Genomic DNA, 21,542 nt, shown 5'->3' with positions numbered 1-21,542 from the left:
CTTTATATTATATATCAAGAATTGTAGCAAACTAGGAAAAAAATGTATCCTGGCTGTTTATTTCTTGGTAACTGTTACTACTATTACCCTGCAGTTCTTTACAGAAGAAATGAATGCCTTTATGGTGAGGTTCATAGCTTTTCCTTTCCTGCTTTCAGGTATCAACCGGTGCCTATAAGCGTCAAGTCCACGAGGTGCCACTAGGAAAGCAAATAACAGATACTGCCATGATAGAGAAGATCACATGGGCTACGTGGACAAGGTAAAACAACAACAAGAAAAAAACCCTCAACAGTTCTCCCTGACTGGGAACTTGTACAATAGAGAATAACAGTGCACGAGGTTGAATTGTGTACACCGTGGAATATCCCAGGGTTTAAGAAGCCCGTAAGAGAGTGATAAACACTCCAGAAAGGCCTCTAACACACATTCGTCAACACACTTGAAGTCGGTTGCTGTCATGCTCTGTGTAATGTCATTAATACTCTCAGATATCCATGCTGGTTGTTGCCATTTGTTCCAGATTTCTATGCTGTTGCAGCTTCACTATTACTGGCACACTAGTAGGATAGGTACTGCCTTATCCCACAGCGAACATGAGCAGCATAGGAGGGATGGAAACATGTGAAGGTTGTATAGAAGTGAGTTGTGGGTGCCATTGAAACTTATTTTCTGACATGCATTTATATAGGACCCTCCCCACAGAATTGCAAATCCATGATCGTGCTCTTACTATAGAAAGTGGAACAGGCCAGGAGCCCATCTGGCAGCAAACTGGGATGATAACACAGGCAGGTTTTAGGGTACGGTGAGAATCCTCTCACTCTTACTGCTCTGCCATCAAGCAAGCTTAAAAATCTGCCCTGAATTACTGATTTCTAAGGGCTCTTGACAGACTGTGGGAATGGGGCAGAGGCATCTGATGGTTAATACTTGAGTAGAACACTGGTAATCACAAGGAACCTCATCTAAGGGGAAAGCAGCTCCTTTGAGAAATGCTTAGATCCAAATGAACATTCATTCATTCCAGAACTTCAGGGTAAGAGAAGAGAAGATCACTGTAAAAAGCACTGTGAGCAGTGATGTATGGACTCACGAGGACAGGGCAAGCCCAGAGCTACAGCAGCTGCTGCCACAGGATGAGGGAAGTGGTGTCAGAGGAGATAAACCTCGGGATGTGTGGTTAGAGCTGGTTTTGGAGTCACACAACAAAGGTGCATTGCTGTGATGCGCATGCTCTGCGCAGTGGTTTAGTGGGAGAAGGCTTGCTTTGAAGCTTTCTATCAGGAGACTGTGCTGCAACAGGCAAGTCTCATGGTCTAACATTCTTTTTCAACTTCCTGTTGGAACAGCATTCTTGGAGATGAAGTCATTGGAATCTGGCCACGAAATGCAGATAAGGCAGATGTCAATTGTGCATGCGTGACCCATGCTGGCCTAAATATAGTCACGGGAGATGACTTCGGTCTGGTGAAACTGTTTGATTTCCCATGCACAGAAAAATTTGTAAGTGGAGACTTATTTTTCTTCAGTCTAAGCAGCTCACTTCTGCCCATGTTGAGATTCCTTAGCACATGGCTTCAAGCAGTGTGTATGGTGCAGTGGGTCAGCTGCAGACTGCTGCCTTCCAGCACTGGGGAGGGTGCAGCGCTCAGAAGCAGCTGCTGAGTTTGTGTTGCTGGGGCTAAAAGGCTGCAATGCTGCAGGGGCTGTGCTCTTGTGGTAGCTCACAAGTCAGTGTTGTTGCTCTTCAGTGCCACAGCAGTGCACTGAATTCCTGAGCTTTCTTCTTTTTCCACCAGGCCAAACACAAGCGGTACTTCGGGCATTCCGCGCACGTTACCAACATACGCTTTTCTCACGATGATAAATATGTGATCAGCACAGGAGGAGATGACTGCAGGTAACTGCTTGGTTGTTTTTATGATGATGGATTAGGAAACTTGCTGTGCACCTTTGCAGGCCAGACCTGCAGCAATGCATGCACTGCCTTTCTGGGCTCATACCGCATTAGTTGCTGCCTGCTGAAAAGTGAGCTTTGCTTTTCTTAGTCTTGCAGTGCTTTATGTCATGCTTGCCTGTGGCTGATATGCTCCTCTGCTTGGCTGTCAAGCTCCTTGCAGTACCTTGCACTGTACCTTCAGCCCCCAGCTCCCTGGGGCTTCCTGCTACCTGTCCTCCTGGAGCAGCTGGCTCAAGCAGAGCTCACCCCATTCCAGTACAGAGCTGGGAGCTGCTGGGGGACTGGAGGTGGCTGAAGGAGCCCCAGCTGCTGGCACAGTGCCCTGCGTGCGCCTGAAGAGCATTGAGGTCAAAGACAGCTGGTGGGGGATGTCAGTCACACCAAAATAACTGCCACGCTCCCCCCCCCCCCCCAGCAAAGGGCAGGACAGGAATGCCAGCAGAAGAAACAGCACAGAAGATGTGGAAGGCCATTTTAAACAAGAGAGCAGTCTGTCCAAGAGGTGTCTGAATTTAAAGAGGAAAACAAACAAAAAAAGACAACAGGAAAAAACTAAGGGGCATGGTTGGAGTGTGGCAGTGTGTACAGGGAGGGGTGGTTTCATGGTGGAGCTGTGCACACGTGTGTGTGACTGTGTGTTCAGGGGTGTGCACAGCTCCGCGTGCAACAGGAGCCGTGTGCAGCCACAGGAGGAGGGATGTGTGACTGTGCTCACTGCAGTGTAGCTGTGGCTGTAGCTGTGTGTGTGTGTGCTGTGAGGGTTTTGTGTGCACACGTGGCTGTGTTGAGCTCTGGCTTTGTGTGCGTGGCTGTGGGTGTGTGCCACATGTGGGAGGGACGTGTGTGGCTCTGGGGAGCTGTGTGTGTAGTGTATGCCTGGGGTTGGGTACGTGCCTGTGGCTTAGTGTGCCCATCTGTGTCCATCCATGTCTGTGCACATCTGTGTGTGTACATGGGGCTGTGTGTCAGTGTGTCCGTGTGTGTCTGCGTGTCTGTGCAAGTGTGGCTGCATGCCTGTTGCTCCGTGCCTGTCTGTCTGTCCACGTGTTTCTGTGTCCCATCTTGTGTGTGCCCCTATGTGTGTGTCTGCCCTTGTGGCTGTGAGCACAGTGTGCAGGAGGACAGAGCCCTGGTGCTGCTGGAGGAAGGCAGTGCACTGCCTTCCCTCTGCCATACCTGGAAGCGTGTGCTTCAGTGTACCAGCCATGGCAGAAGATACGCTGGAGGTTGCTTCAGAAAGTATCAATTACTGATATCAATTAACTCTCCATTAATTTCCTTGCAGTGTGTTTGTGTGGCGATGTCTCTGACAGCTCCTGCCATGTTACTGTCGCCCGAGCGATGGCTGAGGACCGACAGCCCCCAATGCCTCTCCCCCATCAGCTGCTGTGAGCTCTGCCCAATGCTGCAGGCAGATTTCACCTTTCCAAAGTTCTTGTGACTGTACTGAACACCGGTGTGTTCTTGTGTCTCAAATGCTGACATCCTGGAGCAGGAAGCTGAGGTTTGGAAGGCAACAGTTTTGTAAGCAGGGTGGGCTGAAGTGAACAGGTAACTTAGCATGCTGCTTTTGCCAATACTGTACTATTCAAACTGGGTGGGAGAAGGGAGGACGCAGAGCAAAACGCTGGGCCCTTTAATTTGTGTTAATTCAAAATTCATGGCTCAAACATCAATCCAGAAATGTTGTCCCCACCCCTGATACCCTCACGCTCAGTCGGGTGACGACAGGACAGCAGGTTCACATTGCAGTTCTCCATCATCAAAGGAGAAAAGTACCGCTTTTGAAGTCCTTTTTGTTAAAAAAAAAGTTTCTTTGGCGAATTTTTCTATCCATTAAGTGCCTTTGAACAATGTTTGTTGTAGTATAGACTACGATCTTGCCTCCCACGTCTGCTTTCAACATACGGTGCTAAACTTTTGCACAGAGGAGGGCTAACCATTCATGCCCATTCTGGCTATGTTATCCCTTCGAAAAAAAAACAATTTCCAAACTGTTTCCAAGAGCATGAGCCAAACTGGGGGCACGACACCGCCTGCCAAGCTGCACCAAGAATCAGTGCCCTCCACTGTGCCACAGGGTTCCTCACAACCCCTGCTATCCCAGTGGGGAGGGGCCCTCCAGCAGGCAGCCAGCCTGATGCTGCTCGGTATAAGATACAGCTTTCTGGTCCCCAGGAAGTGTTCCTGCCCTTGAGAAAAGCATCATCGGTGCTCAGTCTGAACTCCTCTCCCTATGTGCTTCTCACACACCCAGTGCAGTAGGGCAGCAGCAGGAAGGAGATGGAAGGCGCGTACACCTGCGAGTGGAGCCCATGTGCAGATGCTCACCAAGACTGAGCGTAACTGTTGAGCACTTGTTAATGACTATTTCTGCAAAACCAAACACCGAGGGTCAGGGGAATCGGAGAAAGAAAATAATTAGAATTTCCCTTGAAAAAGTTGCTGACCTTAAAGAGGAACAGAAAACGTGGGGAATGTCAAATTATTCTGGAGAGCTCTGACATGGAAATGACCTTCCTTTTAGAAATAAAGGCCCGAACAGAACATTCTCATTTCATTTAGAGGGTGAAAATAAATGGTAATCAGATAGTGCTTTAGTCCCACTCAGCTCACTGAGGTGCTGGGCTGTGGGGCCATCCTGCCACAACACTTCAGGGTCCCACCGAGCTCAGACAGCCGCTGTTGGACGCAGTACTGTAACGCTGACCAATGACACAAACAGCTCTCCCCTTCAAGGAGTGGACCTATGTATATGTAACACAAAAGTGCTTCAGCAACCTCAAAGAATCAGCTTTTTTAAAACTGAATTTATTAATGCCTTATATTACTATACAGAAGATCAGTTTGTCAGATACACAATAAGAGTCCCTATGCAGCTTTTTTTTTGTTTGTTTTTAAAGACTCCTTCAGGATCAAATCATGTAATCCCGTTGGGTGGTGATGTCAGTGACACCTTCTTGGCCTATGTTGTCATGTCTGCCTTTCACACTGATTGTATCCTGAACAAAAGCAGTTGTGCACCAGAAGGAGCCATCAAGGGCAGCATTACCAATACCTTACAGCAATAGTGTCTGTCAGGAAAGCACTTCACAAGTTCTGTTTGTTCATACTGTTTTGGCTTTATCTATAAAATGTGATGTCTTATACTGTAAATTAAACTAATATATTAGTGCATGTATTTATTTTTCAATGGTCAAAATGCCATTCATTTAACATCTCAAATAAATTTGTATACAAGTTTTCCATGTCCAGCTCCCTACATCAGACAGCAAAAAAAAACCCAACAACCTGAAAACATACTGGACTCACTTGGTTCACAGTTTCCTTTAGACAAGTACCTGATCTCGTCTACAGCTACAGGCAGCCAAGGACCTGACATCTTTCAGCAGTCTCTCCCCTTTCATGTGCCCTAAGTTTCAGTGGTAACTCAGGACCACCTCAGGGTGGTAAGTTGTGTTGGCACTGCTGCTCCACCAGCACAGCTCTGCGGGACAGCACAGCTCAGCTCCACCTCAACAAACTGCTCCACAGACAGAAAGAAGAGGTACCATGAGAACTCCACCTACTCAGCACTGACCAACTACTGCCACCACCATGTACAATGGCTATTTAGTCACCACCAACTTAAAATAAACACAGATATATTAAACTTACCTCAAGAAAGCAAGATACCAAGATATCGGTATTACTTTTAAGTCTATAAGCTTTATTGATACTTGGGATTTTTTTTGTACTTTTCTTTTTTTTGCTTTTTTTGTTCTTTTGTTTTTTGTTTTACATTTCACAATGCATTCCACAGACTTAGTTCAATACAGCTTAAACTGCAAGTGTTTATATTTTCATTTACCATTTCTTGCATAACAAGGTTTTAAGTTTCCAGAGAACATTTGCAGCATTCGATATTCAGTCCACATATGATCAGAGTTTGAGAGACTGTAGAATTACTTGCTCAAAATTAACTACTGTACGTTTGTGCAACCGAGTGTATGCTGTAATTCTCATTTACGTGGAGGTTCCTTTGTTCATTACTTTTTTGTTTTGCTTCTTTTAAAGAGATGCTAGTGTTACAGAGACATTTTAGTTTCTCAAGCTTGTGTGCTATGGAGCTAGTCCAGAATCAGTCAGGTCTCTGACGTACGAAGCACTGTGGAGCAGCTGAAAGATCTAAGCTTTGTGAAACACACACACACACACATATATATATATATGTATATATATATATTGGCAATTGATAAAACAATAAAATCACAATACAGCTATACTCATACCAAAAAGGCAAGATTTTTCAAAAACTTGCAAAAATGGTATATTCTTCTAAAACATCTCATTTTAGAAAATCTGCATCAATCTACACAGACCATACACAGTGCACAAACTGGGAAGTGTTGTCCTCCGCTCCACCTGCACTACATCTGCTGGAAGGCAGCAGTGCCTACCTCTGATAAGCAAAATGTACAGCTTTCTCCAATCTTTTGTATTAGCCAGTGCTGCACACAGGATAAAGAAAGATCATTAGTTTTAAATCCATACATAGCAGCTTACAATACTTAAGATGATGAAACACATGGCAGTCAAAACAGTTATTTTTTTCCTCAAACACTGCGTTGCTAAAAAATAAAGATCTGTGAAATTGCACTGCAATGTCAAGGGTTTTGCTATTCCCTGACCCTCCCCATGTAAATCCAAATGAGTATTTTCCCCCTTCAACGTTGAACTTGCCATCAGCACGCTGCTTCACGCTTTTTACTCAGCTTTGCGCTTCAGCCCAGGGATCTTTGCTTGGATCCTGCAAAAGGAAGGGGAGAGGGAAAAGAACAGCATTGGAAGGAGGCAGAAAAGTATTCTTAGAGACAGCAATGAGTGAAGAAAACTATCACAGCACACCAACCACTGCACTGAGAAACTGGCAGACCTGCTCTTTGATTCCCCTTCACGCAGCCCACAGCTGCAAATGCTGGGCAGCTTGTGGTTCTACTAGTAGCTTCAAATCCATTCTAATGGAAATCTAAACAGCAAGAGAGGAGCAGATCTCACAACCACTCCATGTTCAGACAAGACTTTTTCCTCCCGCAGTGAGTGCATGTAGTATTGGGCATACACATTACTCACACAGAAAGTGAAACAAGCCAAAAATACTCACTTTGCCATCGCGTCCTTGACATTCTTGTTCACTAGTCCCAAATAATGGTCAATCTGGGCCTGAAATGTAACACGGGAGATGTTACAGACCAACTGCTGCCTGGAAGGCAACGTTACAGCAGGGCACCAGGATGTGCCTCGCAGGATCAACTGCTGACAGAAGGAAGGAGCTCAACGCTGGCTATTCTTTGTGTTGATGCAGCCCAAGGTTGCCCAAGCCCAGCTCCCTCTCAGCCAGCTTCCAGAGTAAAACCCTCCGTCCTGTGACCAGGGGCCAAAAGGCAGCCATTTCCCCAGCTACAAGATGCTCAGTAGAGCTCACTGTTAAGCTGAGTAGGGAAGAGCAGATTTGGTAACCATCACATATTGAAACACAGGACATTTTTCCATCCACGCCTCTTTTTGAGGCGGCTCTGACACGTGAGAGCACAGCTGAGGAGGTGGTGAGGGGCAGTCACCCCTCGGAGCACCAGGCAGAAGGAAAGCTGCTTTGGTGGGCTGGGCCTGCTAAACAGCTTACACCCTCAGGGAGCAGCCTTCAGCTCAAGAGGATTGAGGAGCCCGGGTTAAGCCACACCAATTGTCCATTGCATTTCCTCAGGGCTACAGGATTTCCTTTTGCTGCAGAGCTCATTTGCTTGTTTCTAGGCTTGGCTGGGAGCTCGGAGAAAAGCCCAAGAGGCTCTGCCATCTTCGCAGTGCTTTTCTTCCCTTCTTTCCCACACTGCAAGCTGGCCTCCATGATTGGGGTTGTTTTTGAAAGAGGAGAAGGCACTGCTAAGCCAGCATTGGCTTCCCTCCTCCTGTGCTACCACCTGCTGAAGACACTCCCTGCGCTCCAGTTTGCTACTATTTAATCATACCCATTTTACTTCTTACCTCCTTCGTGTACATTAGTCTGTCGACAGAAGTACTGGACTGTGCCAAGCATCTCCCACTGCCAGTTGCTGTCAGAACTACAATTTCCCCGGTGATTTGGGACACAAAGCCTCAATATTAGCTCCGAAGATCTTACATCAAGATTAACACACCCTGCCAAATGCTGCTGTCATCCTGACCAAATCTGGATGAGAGGAATTGTTTGCTGGGGAAGCCCTCTTCTAATTCCACCAAACAGGAGGAAGGGAAGCACACGCAGACTGGACTTTGCAGCAAACCTGGTTCCCTGGCACTGCCTCCTGGTTAAAGGACCATGCTTCAAAGAGTTTAGAAGAATAACATTTGGTTTTAATTCTCTCCTGGCTTCGTTTTCAGTGGAGCTAATCTGATAGAGTACTTCATTGAATGCTATTAAAAACTCACCTGATGTCTCTCATAAATAACAGGAACACTGAAGAGCGAAATCAAAGCTGGAAAAGAACAGATCAAAGGTATAAATATTGAGAGAAGGAATGGTGCTCTGTTCAATAGAGGCTAGTTTTCACACCTTGACATTTCTTTCAAAAAGGTACAAGAATAAGCAAAGGCAAAAATTACTGTCCAGTAACTTCAGCAGTCTATTAAGGAGGAATTCAGCTGCTCTTCAGGTCTGATCACTGCTCACTTCTGCACTGTGGGCAATGCACATTCTTCAGACAGCAGTTTGCTTCTGACAGCTGCACTGGACTACCAGAAACAAACTATCTTCAGTGGGAGGGGACCAGATCTGCTCCTGTGCCTCTGCCAGTAAGTTACAGTATAGCAGCCACGCCAAAGAAAAGCTAACACTGGCAGATAAGCACAACAGAACATGCTTCTGAACGATACAATGCCCCAAAAGTCAGCAGCTTCAAGGAATTCAACACCACAATTCACTATTATTCCTCCTGCAGTGTTATCAGCGTCCTAGAAGAAGGACACGTAACTGTATCATCTTGATACACTCTCAACTCAGGAGCAGACTCGGAATACCAGGCAGTGCTTTTCCAGGGTTATCCTGTCATGCCAGCTATTTAACACAACTTGAAACACTTACCCAGTATCAGTAATGTCAGACCATTAAACAAGGCACCAACATAAGTGAACACCCACATCAACACTGCAAACTGCAAAGGAAAAAAAAGCACGTTAGCCCACGATCTGTGGCACAGAGCACACCAGCTGGAAAAATTCTCAAAATATACTTAAAAAGCTGGAATGCTCCAGACATTGGATGTCCAATGTAATTATAGATGAGTGACAAGATGGCTGCAGGGTTCAGTAATAGGATATGCAGCCCCTTGTGTTTAGGTCATCGGGCTTAGTGCAGCCCAAGCCAGCAGTGACCAGGAGCTACCAGTACCTGGTGGCTGCCCAATGCCCTCTGCGTTTATCTAGTGCTTCCCATCCAGCATTTAGCAATGATGGTTCCCACTTCCCACCTTTCAAACACACACAGCAGGACAGGCAAGTGAGAGACCTAAGGGCTGCAGACAGGACAGCAGCCATCTCTCATTGAGCTGGCAGCCTGTGTCCAAGCACATCAGCTCCAGCAGGGCCACACTGCAGATGGGGGCATGGAACAGGAGGATGCCACCTCATCCCTCGCCCACCACTGCTCCTGCACAGACCCCGTCCTGAGCAGTCCCAGCAGCTCTGAGCAGGGACTCAGGTCCTCTGCCAGGTGCAGTGTCCCAAGCACACCTCTGACCTATACTGGGCAGGAGGGGCTGACGCTGCCAGCTCTATTTCTGGGTCAGCACCCCCCCGAGGAAAATCAGCCGCTTTCTTCTAGAGTTGCACAGCCCATAAGGAACAGAGCAGAGACCAGGGCTGCGTGTCAGAGCAAGGGGAGCTAGCAGTGTGTACCTCTAAGCAGTGAGCTGAGTTTCAGTGAGATTATCAAGAAGAATAAAGCAGACTTCTCCATGCTCCCTCGTGATTCATGCCACCCTCAGCCCAGCTCTGCTGTGCAGCACTGCAGTGGTTCCCACCCTTTGCACAGGGTGCTTCAACAAAGCCAGCAGCCCACCTCCAGCATGGGTACATCCCTGCAGCTCATCCCCTTCTGCACAGGAGGAAAGCCAGCAACTGTCACTGCAGCAGCGAGCTTGGGATCATTCCCAGTGACTGACACAGTGTGCACTCGGCACTGTAAATGCTCAGGCTTCGAGCAGAAGCAGCAAAGGGCTCCAACAGCCACCCGGGCACCCCCTGAATGGCTGCAGGGACAGAAATGAAGCAGCACCCCAGGCAGGTGAGCATTAATAACAGTGCTGAGGATAATGACCACGCCAGAAAACTGGGCTTGTGTAAGCAGCAATTAGTAGACAAGAATCAATCCTGAAGTCCAGCAGTCATTGGAACAATCACTGGGATATCCAATCCTATTCAGTGAACGCTGTATTTATGGCCCCAGAAAGATAAAGGCTCAGGGGCTCACACTGACTGTCAGCACCCTGCTTGCCCTGCACCCTGTGTGCAGCTCCCACCCTCTGCCTCTTCCCGTTGGCCCTTGGGAAGCTGTGGCCAAACAATGCTCAGCAAAAGCCTCCCAAGCTCTCTCTCACACCACCTCTCTCCCACACTTCTGGCAGTTAAAACCACACTGCCAAGGTTAAGTGGGCTAGATCTCAATCCCCTCTCTACTGTTTCTTAGAAATGAGGCAAGCTTGCAAATGCAGACAGGCTTACCACAGACACCTGAACCCTAGGAGCTCTAAGATGGAGAACAAGGAGGAGGCAATGCAGCACTGACCTGCCAAGATAGTGCAGTTCTTCCCACATGCTCGGGACAGAAGGAAGGCATGGAGCCCAAGCTCACTGCCTACACATGACAACGATATGCAAGCCAGCAAAACAGCAGTGTACGCGATGGACTGAATGGAGTTTTTGCCACCTCACCACAACGACTAATAGCTCCAGTTCTCAAAGAGTAAGGCAATGGCAGTCTCAGAAATGCCCATCTTTCAGTTTCTCTACTATAAAAGAGTTCCAATACAGCACAGAGCTCTACTTCTCAAAGCACAGTTGAGCAACGACAAACTGGAAGCTGCGTGTCCCAGCGTCCTTGTGGAGGTTGCTGGTTGCACAAGCTGCTGCACGGCAGATCACAGCACACTGAGCCCAAGTGCAGCTTCTCCTGGAAGCCCTCCTGAGGAGCATCTCTTTGTGCAGCATAAATATTTAGTCTGTTTTAAGACTTCCACCACTGAAGAATTGTTTAATAAGAAGAGAAAAAAATCTTAACGAGACAGGTTTTACAGCCAGAACTACTATGCTGACCTGCAACAGAGCTCTTTAATTATACACAAAACATTCTGTTTCCTACAGTGAAGATGTTGAAACTACAAGCCAAGAACTGCAGGGTTTTTTTGGGTTTTTTTGGTTGCTGTTGCTTGTTTGTTTTTAATATAAAACCAGAGCCACTATTTACGTAATCAGCATTCAGTGTTTTCCTCAAACACACTCTTCAAACCAGCAGCTGAGAGCAGTGCTGACATTCACTGGTTTCACAGAGGGTTGCCCCCAGCTGCTATAAATGAGACTAATTAACCCACATGAAGCGTTTTAAATGCCAGAGAGAGGGGACAAGAATTACTTCAGCTGAATAAACACCTATTTCCTACGTACCACGCTGTTTTAAAGGTGATTAGAGCACCTCGAGGACATCCCAACTGGTGTCTGTTCTACTTCCAGAAGGCCCTAACTCCTCATGCAGCATTGACCAAAGCAGCAGTTGGCCATTCACTGTTTCCCTGTCCTTACTGCAAAGGACTGTGACCTCTAAACAAATGGTGTGGAAATTCTCCTGACTCAGAGTAAGGAACATACCACAAAGGCTTAATTATTTAAGAAATGGGAGCAACCTTGTGGCTACGATGTTTTCTGCCATGTATCCCATCGTTTCATCACATCCAAACGGGCCTGACACAAAATAACCTTCTTCTGAACACTGATACTCAATGCTATCAAAAAGCACAATAGACAAAAGACCACTTCCTCTCCTCCCTGAGGACAAGATGTCAAAATGCAATTCCAGTCAGGTAACAACTCTCCTCTTGGTGAGGCCACAGTGCTGCACAGATGACCCCAGGGACCCAACCACTGAATGGAAGGCGAGAGCCTCTCACAGAGCAAAGAGCAGCATGCAGTTGTCAGCCATCCCCTGCAGCCCAAGTGGAAACACCAGCAAGGCACAGTGCCAGTAACAGGCCCGCTTGAGCCCTGGTACCACAAAATGCAGTGGCATCAATTTCATAGAAGGATGAGCAGAAAACATGAAGGCACAGCCCCATCGGAGGAGTACTTCCGCTGCACAGTCCTGTAGGAGCAGGAAGGGTACTACATAAAACCCTGGGCCAAGGCCTCACCTCCTCTCTCCCTTCTGAGAACGACTCCTCTCACGAGCAGCAGATCCCAGAGGACCTTACAATCTTTTCTCCAGTGGGAAAAGACCTTCCTATGAGAGATCTGCACAACACTAACTGCAGCATTTGCAATACCAGCTCCTGACTGTGTTGAATCGTAATAAGAAACTGGATCCAAAACCAAGGTAAGATCCTGAGATCTGTCTCTGGTTTCTATTCCACAAATATAACAAAGACTTTCACAGCCTTCCTCTCTTATTCCAAGTTTCTCTAGAAATCCCTTCCCTCACCCCCACAACAGCTCAAAGGGCTCACTGAGCACATTGTAAGGAAGAGATTTACTGGAGGATAAATGCAACTTTACTTCAGAAGATTTAGCAAACTGAAAAACAAGCAGACAGCAAAGTGCCTCACTAAAGGAAACAACTGTTTGAAAGACAATGGCAGGAGATAAGCTTGAAAGGAGACAATGTCATTCTCACAGCACAAAAATGAATTTACAGCCATTTTTCTCCAGTTCTTCACTGCCAGTTTTGTTCTGTCAACTTCCAGTACTGTCCATTCAACGCTACCTTCAAAGTATCTCAGGTACCTGTTATGCTGTCTGGCACGCTTCAGGCAGAGTTGCTTACAAAAACTATGTCACTAATCTGTATCACTAAACAAAAAACAATTATTTACACACCAATCTAGTGACTGAACCCAGATCCACCCTCCTAGAAACACAAAGGCATCATTCAGACCCCATTCCTCCACCAAGAGTGGATACAAAACTCCTGCTGTTCAAGGCAAGGGGTTGTACATGAACCACAATACAGAAACAAACAAAACAACATAACCAGACTCTATCAGGCCAGCCATAAACTGAGGGTTTGTTTTTACAGAAAGAGAGGGAACGATGCATCCTAAACACACATACTGCAGCGCAGCGCCTTGTTTTCTGAAAAGACTTCTGCTTTTAAGCACCAGCAAAGAGCTTCAACTGAGCTGCACGCAACCAAAGCTGATCTCAGTTCTCCACTCAGTTTTACTGTGCTGCCAAAACGCAGCGCAAATGAAGTTATCCACCCCACGACAGTGTTTGGTGCTTTAGACACAGCTCAATGCGTCTAAGAGAAAGCTACAAAAAGGCTCAGCACTTCCAGCAAACACGGCTCCACGTGGAGCCAAACATAAATGTGAATGAACAGCTGCATAAGGACAAGGGGGCTTCACTGCCCTGGGTGAGCAAGGAATCTGTCTGCACAAGGCTGCACTACCTACAGCTGGAGCAAACTCACCTTCAGAGAATCGACCAAGTCATCGACGAGGAAGAGGCGTCTCAGCTCCTTGACTGTGCCGTTGATGTGACCAAGCACAACATTGCTGTATTTCTGAATCAGCTCTTCAGACACAGCTACATCAGACTCCAAGTAAGCCCTGCAAGAAAGACCAGCTTTTGAAACTTCACTGCGAGAGCTCTGCCAAGCAGCACCAACACGCAAACCTCAGGACACACAGACTGCTACAAGGACAGAGCAGTACTAATCCAAGTCACCCTTGGAAAGGAACAGCAAAACTCAAGAGAAGAAAGAAAAAAACAACAAACCCACAACCTCTCTAAAGGAAAAGCTTGCCTTGGAGTGCCGTGCTGTGCTCCTGTACTAAGTGGGGCACGCAGACAGCAGGCACACTGACCAGCACACAGGGCTCGCCAGTGGCCGGACGCTTCCAGCATCCCTGACCCACATTACTGGTGGCTGTCACTGTGAGAAGGCCAGCAGATATTTAAAACTGGAGACACAGGTGGGGAGGCTGGCAGGAGACAAGGGGATCGTTCTCTTTTGCTGCTGCATCAGGAAAACAGGAGTCCTTAAGGCAACCTCGTATCTTACAGGACTTGAGATTTCTGCATTTCTCAAACAAGAGGAAGTCCTATAGAAGCAGGGTATGCACACTGCTGGAAGATGTGTTTGAAACTATCACACTGTGATCAACGCACCGAGGCATGGGAAAATTAGCAAACTTTTTATCATTTCATTAAAGAAATACAGAAAAAGGAAAACCACGTTCTTACAATTAGTGACAGCAACTCTTTCAACGCCCAAGTGCATATTTATATCCTGTTAAAGGTCCATTCTCACTGCACTGTGACTTTTGCCTGTAGTAGATGGGACTCTGGCACAGGAAGAAAAATGCATCTGATTTCCACCTTAGAGAGAGGAGCAATGCAGCACCACCTTGTGTAACAGGACATCACTTTACAGCTACTGCAGCTAAATAATTAATTCTGGGGGGAAGGATTCTGCTGTAGGGTGTAGTGTCGTTTCCTCAATTAAATAATTAACAAAAAACCCACCCCTAACATACAGTGGAATCTCCCACTTAAAGCACTGGCTTCGACTGGCTAAATCAGCAACTGCACGTGATCAGGGAGAAATAAACTTGAGAAAGCTTTTAACTATGCTTACTGAAGATGAGAGGAAGAAAAACAGAGTGACTGGAAAGCCTACAAAGTTAGGAAGAAGGCTGCAAACAGGAAGCAAGCAGGATTTTCTGAAAGGTTCAAGGGAAACTTAGATTGAACCACTTCACTCATTAAAAATGGAGAGAAGCGAGAGCAGTGTGGGATCAGGCTGGCATGGAAACCAGAAACATGCACTCTTAGTAATTACTCTTACACATCAGTGGTTTTATTTCTTTCAAGATGCCACCACTGCACTCCACACAGGAAAGAGCATGAATGCCAAGGATACTGCGTTCCTACTCCGCAGGGAAGAGCACACACAGTAGACTCCAAGGGCTGATTTCATCACTCAGAAGCAAGAGCTTAATGAAAAATAAATCCCATGATTCAACTCCTCTATCCTTAGAATGTTCTTCAGACTTCGGTCTTCTGAATTCCTTACCTGAGCAGGCTGCAATGAACCTGGATTCCTCTGATTACAATGCAGCCTTGCGTATGGAGAACACAGCTCTGCTGTTCCGGGCTAAAATCCAAGTGTTAGGAGTATCCTGATGTTCCAAAAAGGTAAAAGTACATCTATTCTGACTTTCTCTAAATAAACTGCGTTGGGAGTGCTGGAGCCATCTTGGAGTAATTTGGACATTGTCACTAGTTCACATTCTGAAGGCTCTATCACTCTAAAATGCTTACATTAATCCATCAGATGGATTGCTGTTTTGGTTTTGTTGGCTCTTATTAAGTGCAAATTAAGACACTCTAGCATTACTGTTTAATATCTTATACAACATGTTAATGCATATGTCATTCACCACTTCTAGCAACACCAGAAGCGCAACTCCCGAAAACAACGCACATTTTTCCTTATTTAAAAGAAAAAGCTCACCTAAACGGGTGGCCTTCATCAGACTTTTGGATTGCCTGGATAACTCCCTTGTATATCCTAAAGCTGATGGTCACCGAAAGCAGGGCCAAGGCAATGTAAGCTGTCACACTCACGATGCTGAACACTGTTAATGAGAGCAGCAGGAACAAGCTGGCACCAAACACCACTCCTGTCTTCTTAATGTCTCGCCAGTAAAGGAGGTCAACAACTAAAAATTTAAAGAGGTAAGAAATTAGAACAAGATATCTTTTGCATCCACATGAAAACAGAACACGTGATTCATTTGACTGCTGAGAATCATCAGCAACAGAACTCGTGATCTCACTGTCAAACAAGAGCTGAAATGACAACTAGAAATAGGTTACTGTAGCACTGACTTCACATCAGGCTTCAGATTATTGGGATTATTGATGTTAGGATTAGTTCAAATGGAACTGCTAAATTTTAAGAACAATCGTGCCCTTCAGCAATGTCAGAACTAATCTTTTCAGCTACAGTACTGTGCTGTGCACTAGAACCACAGCAGTTTGTGCTTTATTTCTTATTATCTTGGGGGATGTCACGGAGGCCACTTGGACTGTGCCAAGCACACAACCCAGTCTAGTCTGCTGTTGTATGACATGGTGAGGTGCACAAAAACATCTGGTCTCCATGGTTGTCTTTTCCACAGCTGACCAGGCTTTCACAAGAATAAATTCCTCTTCTGCATAAAAACTGCTTGATCAGAGTTAATGTGAGAGTTAACAAACGCAGAACTCAAATTATGGACAAACTAATACTCCTAACAGACACAACCATAGTAATCCTACCCCAGAGAGCACAGAAGTTAGCTGTAACATAGCAAATTACAACTCAGAATGGGATCTTTACTTAAGTGACAGTCAAAGAAGCAATTCAGAAACAGCACGGCTACTGTTTTGTCCTATACGGATGGTAACACAGCAACAATAATAAGTTTGTGGCCTCTGCAGGGCAAAGTCTGCACAATCCTTTTGAAGGTACAACACGAAAACACCACTGAACAATTTCACATGTTTCAGATGCTGACAGCCTTTCCTAATTATTCCTGTAGGAAAACCATAGAGCAGCAGGCACCAGAAAATTGAGAACTTGGGTCAGAGGCACAAAAGGATCCATTATTTCCACAATGCAAAATATTTTATCCAAATATTTAATTCCCATATCCGTGGAAATTCCCACATGCCCTACAGAGTCATGTTACGGTTACACAAACACCTTAAATGTGTAAGAAGTCAAAACTGCTGCTGAAAGAAACCGTCTCACCCCTCCACTGCTCGGTGTCACGACGCTCCTCGGCGCGGCCCTACAGAGCCAGCCCAGCTCTCTGTGTGACACTGAGGATGACCAACACGACAAAGCCTGAGCAGCCAGCCAGATCAGCTGGAAGGGGTTCTCTGTGCGACTCCACCAACATGTGGGGTGAGAGATAGAGCAGCCAACCCCAGGAGCTGCTGCTCTCAGAACAGCACACATTCAAAGCCCTCGTGGAGCTGCAGCCCGTCCCCATGCACTGCTGAGCTGTTCTTCCTCCTCATGTTACAGAGCTGCTCTCCCTGCTTCCCTGGCAAACAAGCGAAGCGCCGAGCAAAGATAAGCACGCCTTTTCTTTACTACTTGTACAATTCAAACCAACAAAAGTTAAGTCATGGTTGAATTCCTCTTGTATGAGCTCAAAACCCTACGTTGAACAACATGGCGTTTGGTTTCTTCAGCTCTGTCTCCAGCCACAGAAGGATCTCTTGGTGCCTCTGCACACCTTATTAGCAAGGTGGCAGCAGGAGGAGGGGTGAGCTTCACCTGCATGCACTGCAAACGGAGCGTTCTGCCTACACTGAGCTGCACCTGGAGACCTTCAGAAACACAAAAAAAGGGCAGTGGGCTTCTTGTTTCTCAATCATGCAATAACCTTTGAAAAACCCTATTTTTTGCTTCAGGTGCTGAAAACACATTTATTCTCACTCCCTGCAACTTGGGCATCCATACATTAACGCACAGGCAACTCTCAGGTTACACCCAGCATGTCCCTACTACTCCTTCAGCTCTGCAGTGAGACAGCCCCTCTTCTCTAGCACACAGGAGGCTCTTATGCTTCACAGGAAACCACGTATCACAGCCACTAACACCTTACACCTGAACCCAGCGGTAACAATGAAAAGACAGCAAGTCATCCGCAAGGCACTTTCCAAAACAGGAGAAACAAGGACAGGCAGCTGAAGCCAAAGCACACCACAAATGCCAAGTGCCCATCTCCAAAGGCTCCTGCTCTCAGGAGTGAAAGCCCCCGAGCCGGGCCCTCACACACCACGGTTCAGCTGCACAAGAATTTTCCCTCGCTGCCTCTGCTCCATTTGGAGAAGCACCCCACCAACCTTGGTTTAATGACACGGGTATCTTGTTTCATAGTAAATTCTTCAAAGGGAAAATCCCACGTTATAATGCACCTGAAAAAGAGCCTTGCAGCTTTTAGCCAGAGAGCAAACGCTGACAATGATTTCTCTTTTCCAATTGATCAGAACCAGGGATTCACATTTCTCTCTAGATTAAAAGGGAGCAGTACAAGCCCTGCTTCCAGCAGCTCTGTGCACTGAACTCAAGCACACGGCATTCACAGCAGAGCAAAGCCCGGAGCAGCCAAACAAGCGTCCCCAGAGCAGAGCAGCAGCTTTCCTCGGGGAACCGGTGGAAGCTTTACTTCATACTACATGAACTATAATCTCCTGCTTTCAGTGCAAGTATTCCGGGCCTATTCCGCAGCAAGAGCAGCTGTCTACATTTGGTAAGCACGAACTGTCACTTGGCAGATCTAAAAATAGCACCAGCAGCATCCGTGCCTTACATGCACAACTCATCCAATTACATTTTGCTTTTAAAGCGAGTGCCGACCACGATACGAGGTTTATCACTGCATTTTCCTGAAGACTCTTCTTTCTTTCGCTGGCCTTTTAAGTTAAAACCGAGCAATTTAATACAGTTTTTGATGTCAAAAAACAGCGGTTTAATATATTTAACCCGATAATCCTCTTTAAAAGAAAGAAAAAAAAAAAAAAAAGAGTAATCCTCGCTTTTTCAGACAGGGAAATTAAAAGCGTCGAGCTCTACGACAGAGTTGAATTCACGGACACTGAATAAAAGCGAAAGAGAAGGGACTAACCCATTCTGGCATCCATCTTGAGCGTGCCTGCACGCACCGCAGCCCCTGCGCGGTGACTCCCGGCTCCTTCCACTTCCTGCCAGGGCAGCGCCGCGGCGCTCGGCCTGCCCCCGCCCGCAGCCAATGGCCGCGACCGACGCAGCTGCGGGAGCCCCGCGGCCATCAGCGCTGCTCCGTGCCGGGCACGTGCACGCGGACAAACAAAGGGGTTCAGCCCGAAGAAAGCCTGCCTGTGTAACGGGGATGAGGAGAGAAGGGAAAGCAAGGCGGCTGTGCTTTACGAACACCGCGCGCGCAGCAGCAGCCGTTACACTGGAGCCTTTCTGCGGGCTGGAACGGGAACAGAAAGCCGTTCTGTTCCTCCGGTCGCAGTAAAAAGCCCTCAGAAGCAGAACTAGAAGGCTTTTCTGGAGCAAATTAAGAACAGCGTGGTACCAGCACAGGAACGTAACAGAATTACAAAGACAAGGCAGCTTTTAAATGCCTCTGTGGTATTAAAAAAAAAAAAAAGCCATCACAACCACAAATAGGTAAATTGCTGCTGATTTCTCTTCTGAGGGGCACTTTCCGATCAAGCTAATTAAACTTCTCAATTACTTATGACAGTGATCCTCACAGTTACCACAGATCCTCTGCAGAGAGCATCTGACAGCCCAGACCTGAAGCCGCAGCTCCCCTTTCCAAGCCTGCTCCAGCCCTCATCCATTTTAATCTGGCCTCAAAGCACAGCGAGGAGCCAGCACAGAGCCCATCTGTGCCCACAGGCAGCTCGCAGCCAGACCTGCAGGCAGCCAGTTCATCTGGAGGGCCAACACAAAAGGACATGTGCCCAAAGGAAAGCCTTTGCTCTGTGTCGCCACGGCCAGCCTGAGCAACGAGGCCGCTGGGAATGGAGACGCAGGAAATGTCAGCTGGGAGCTGGTTTAGAATCATTAAGGTTGGAAATGACCACTAAGATCATCTGGTCCAACCATCAACCCATCCCCACTGAGCACAAGCCTCAGTGCCACATCTCCATGGTTCTGGAGTACCTTCAGTGTGTTGGTGGTGCCCCCACCACCTCTCTGGGCAGCATGTGCCAGTGCCTCACTGCTCTTTTTTCCTGAGATCCAACCTGAATCTCTCCCGACACAAAGCAAGGTCATTCCTTCATCCTACCACTGCTACCTGCAAAAAGAGGCTGCCCCCTCCTCGCTACAACACCTCCCCTTCAGGTCATTGTAGAAAGTAGTAAGGTCTCCTCTAAGTCTTCCCAGCAGCATTCAGCCAAAGTGAGCAATGTTCTACCCAGGCAGCCAAAGCACAGAACACCCCGACCTTATGGTCCTGCCAGATACTGCCTACACACTGATCTGCCCCACTGCATCTGGAAGCAATTCCAGTCACACCACAGAGAAGGTCTGAAACACGGTGGCCCACAAGGTGGGCAAAGCCACCCAAGCACACGCACCACGACAGGATCCCTTGGTCTGCTCCGTGTGTTTGTTTTAAATTGCGGTTGGCACTGTAAGCAGGAGCGATTGCAGAGTGGCTTCACCCCACTCAGATGTGCTAGGAGGCAGCTGGGTCCTTGACTGCCTTGCTGCAGTTCAGTAGAACAAAACAATCTCAGGCCTCTCTGCAGCATGACAGCACAGGGTGCCAGGCATGGGGAGCCAGAAATGACCAACAGAGCCCTCCTTGTTCTGGGGAAAGGCACCATGAAGGAGCAGCATGTGCAGGGGAACAGACAGGCCAGCCCAGCTGGACCCCCCAAGGTCACAGAGCCAGTCTTGGAGCCCACAAGTTTCACACCTGACACACCTGTCCCACAATCCTAGCAATGAAAAACCGACACTAAATCCACAAAGCACATGCTACAACAGAAACGAAGCCCAACAGTACCACGTTATCCCCCCAAAAGGCAAACACTATCTAACATACTCAATGAGCCAATGCTGTATTTCTTTCATTTCTAGTTCACCATATACACACGCATGCACTCAGTTACAGTGCATGAACTGAGGAAACCATTCCAAAGTCCTGTTCACTCCTTAATAAATGTTTAGAAATCAAGTGCAGTGTGAGCCCATACAGCCTTTTGTACTACTTCTCACACCTAAGCCAGAACTCAGGAGATATTTTCAGCACATTAATGAAGAATTAAAATAAAATCCTGGGACAGCTTGGTAGTATAGTTGCTCATCTTACTACTTATTCAGCCATTAACCTGACATTTCATTGAAATAATTAAAACACAAATCATCCACGTTAGGTGCTGCGCTACCAATGGTACAGGCTGCACACAGAGGTGGTGGAGTCTCTGGAGGTGTTCAAGACCCACCTGGACACCTACCTGTGCAACCTGGGCTGGGAGCTGCTTTGGCAGGGGGGTTGGACTCGATGATCTCTGGAGGACCCTTCCAACCCCTGCAATTCTGTGATTCTGTGACCGATTACATCATGGGGGCCTGTCCTTAAAAGTGCTAAAAATAAAAGTCATGCTATTCCCTGGGTAACCTGGTTTCACCCCACTTATCTTGGAGATCAATAACCACAGGTACAGGGCTTTACCACTTTCATTACGCTGTTTTCTCAACTTTCATGGCTGTTCCAGAACAAACACACACGCCAAAGCAAAATGCAAGGTTATTTTCAGCAGGGAATAGCCCTTCACGTGGAAGATCTAA

General features: G+C 47.0%; 3 protein-coding genes across 8 annotated transcripts in view; 1 reads left to right on the top strand and 2 right to left on the bottom strand.

The window, feature by feature from the left end:
- EML6 (EMAP like 6) overlaps positions 1 to 3,651 on the top strand; it is a 113,655-nt gene extending 110,004 nt beyond the window's left edge. The window contains exons 38-41 of the mRNA XM_065739453.1: positions 159 to 262; positions 1,353 to 1,506; positions 1,803 to 1,903; positions 3,249 to 3,651. Of these exons, the coding sequence (XP_065595525.1) occupies positions 159 to 262; positions 1,353 to 1,506; positions 1,803 to 1,903; positions 3,249 to 3,273 (384 nt within the window). The 3' untranslated portion in view covers positions 3,274 to 3,651. The remainder of the gene's footprint in view (positions 1 to 158; positions 263 to 1,352; positions 1,507 to 1,802; positions 1,904 to 3,248) is intronic.
- Positions 1 to 21,542, bottom strand: part of CCDC88A (coiled-coil domain containing 88A) — a 271,485-nt gene that overhangs the window by 100,859 nt on the left and 149,084 nt on the right. The gene's annotated exons all lie outside the window — the stretch shown is intronic.
- Positions 6,547 to 21,542, bottom strand: part of RTN4 (reticulon 4) — a 36,294-nt gene continuing 21,298 nt past the window's right edge. For 3 of the 4 annotated variants that reach the window (XM_065739444.1, XM_065739445.1, XM_065739446.1), the window contains 6 exons: positions 15,702 to 15,909; positions 13,653 to 13,791; positions 9,060 to 9,129; positions 8,408 to 8,454; positions 7,107 to 7,165; positions 6,547 to 6,752 (listed from right to left, as the gene is read on the bottom strand). In XM_065739444.1, coding sequence (XP_065595516.1) covers positions 6,710 to 6,752; positions 7,107 to 7,165; positions 8,408 to 8,454; positions 9,060 to 9,129; positions 13,653 to 13,791; positions 15,702 to 15,909 — 566 coding nt within the window. In that variant the 3' untranslated portion in view covers positions 6,547 to 6,709. Of the gene's footprint in view, positions 6,753 to 7,106; positions 7,166 to 8,407; positions 8,455 to 9,059; positions 9,130 to 13,652; positions 13,792 to 15,701; positions 15,910 to 18,873; positions 18,932 to 21,542 lie in introns of those variants that run through there. The other variant, XM_065739447.1, reaches the window with a different exon arrangement.

The sequence above is a fragment of the Cyrtonyx montezumae genome, unplaced genomic scaffold (assembly GCF_038088225.1).
Source record: "Cyrtonyx montezumae isolate F1298 unplaced genomic scaffold, pur_monq_1.0 scaffold_24, whole genome shotgun sequence".
Taxonomy (NCBI): domain Eukaryota; kingdom Metazoa; phylum Chordata; class Aves; order Galliformes; family Odontophoridae; genus Cyrtonyx; species Cyrtonyx montezumae.
The sequence above is the reverse complement of the archived record's forward strand: the minus strand, read 5'-3'. Positions and strand labels throughout refer to the sequence as shown.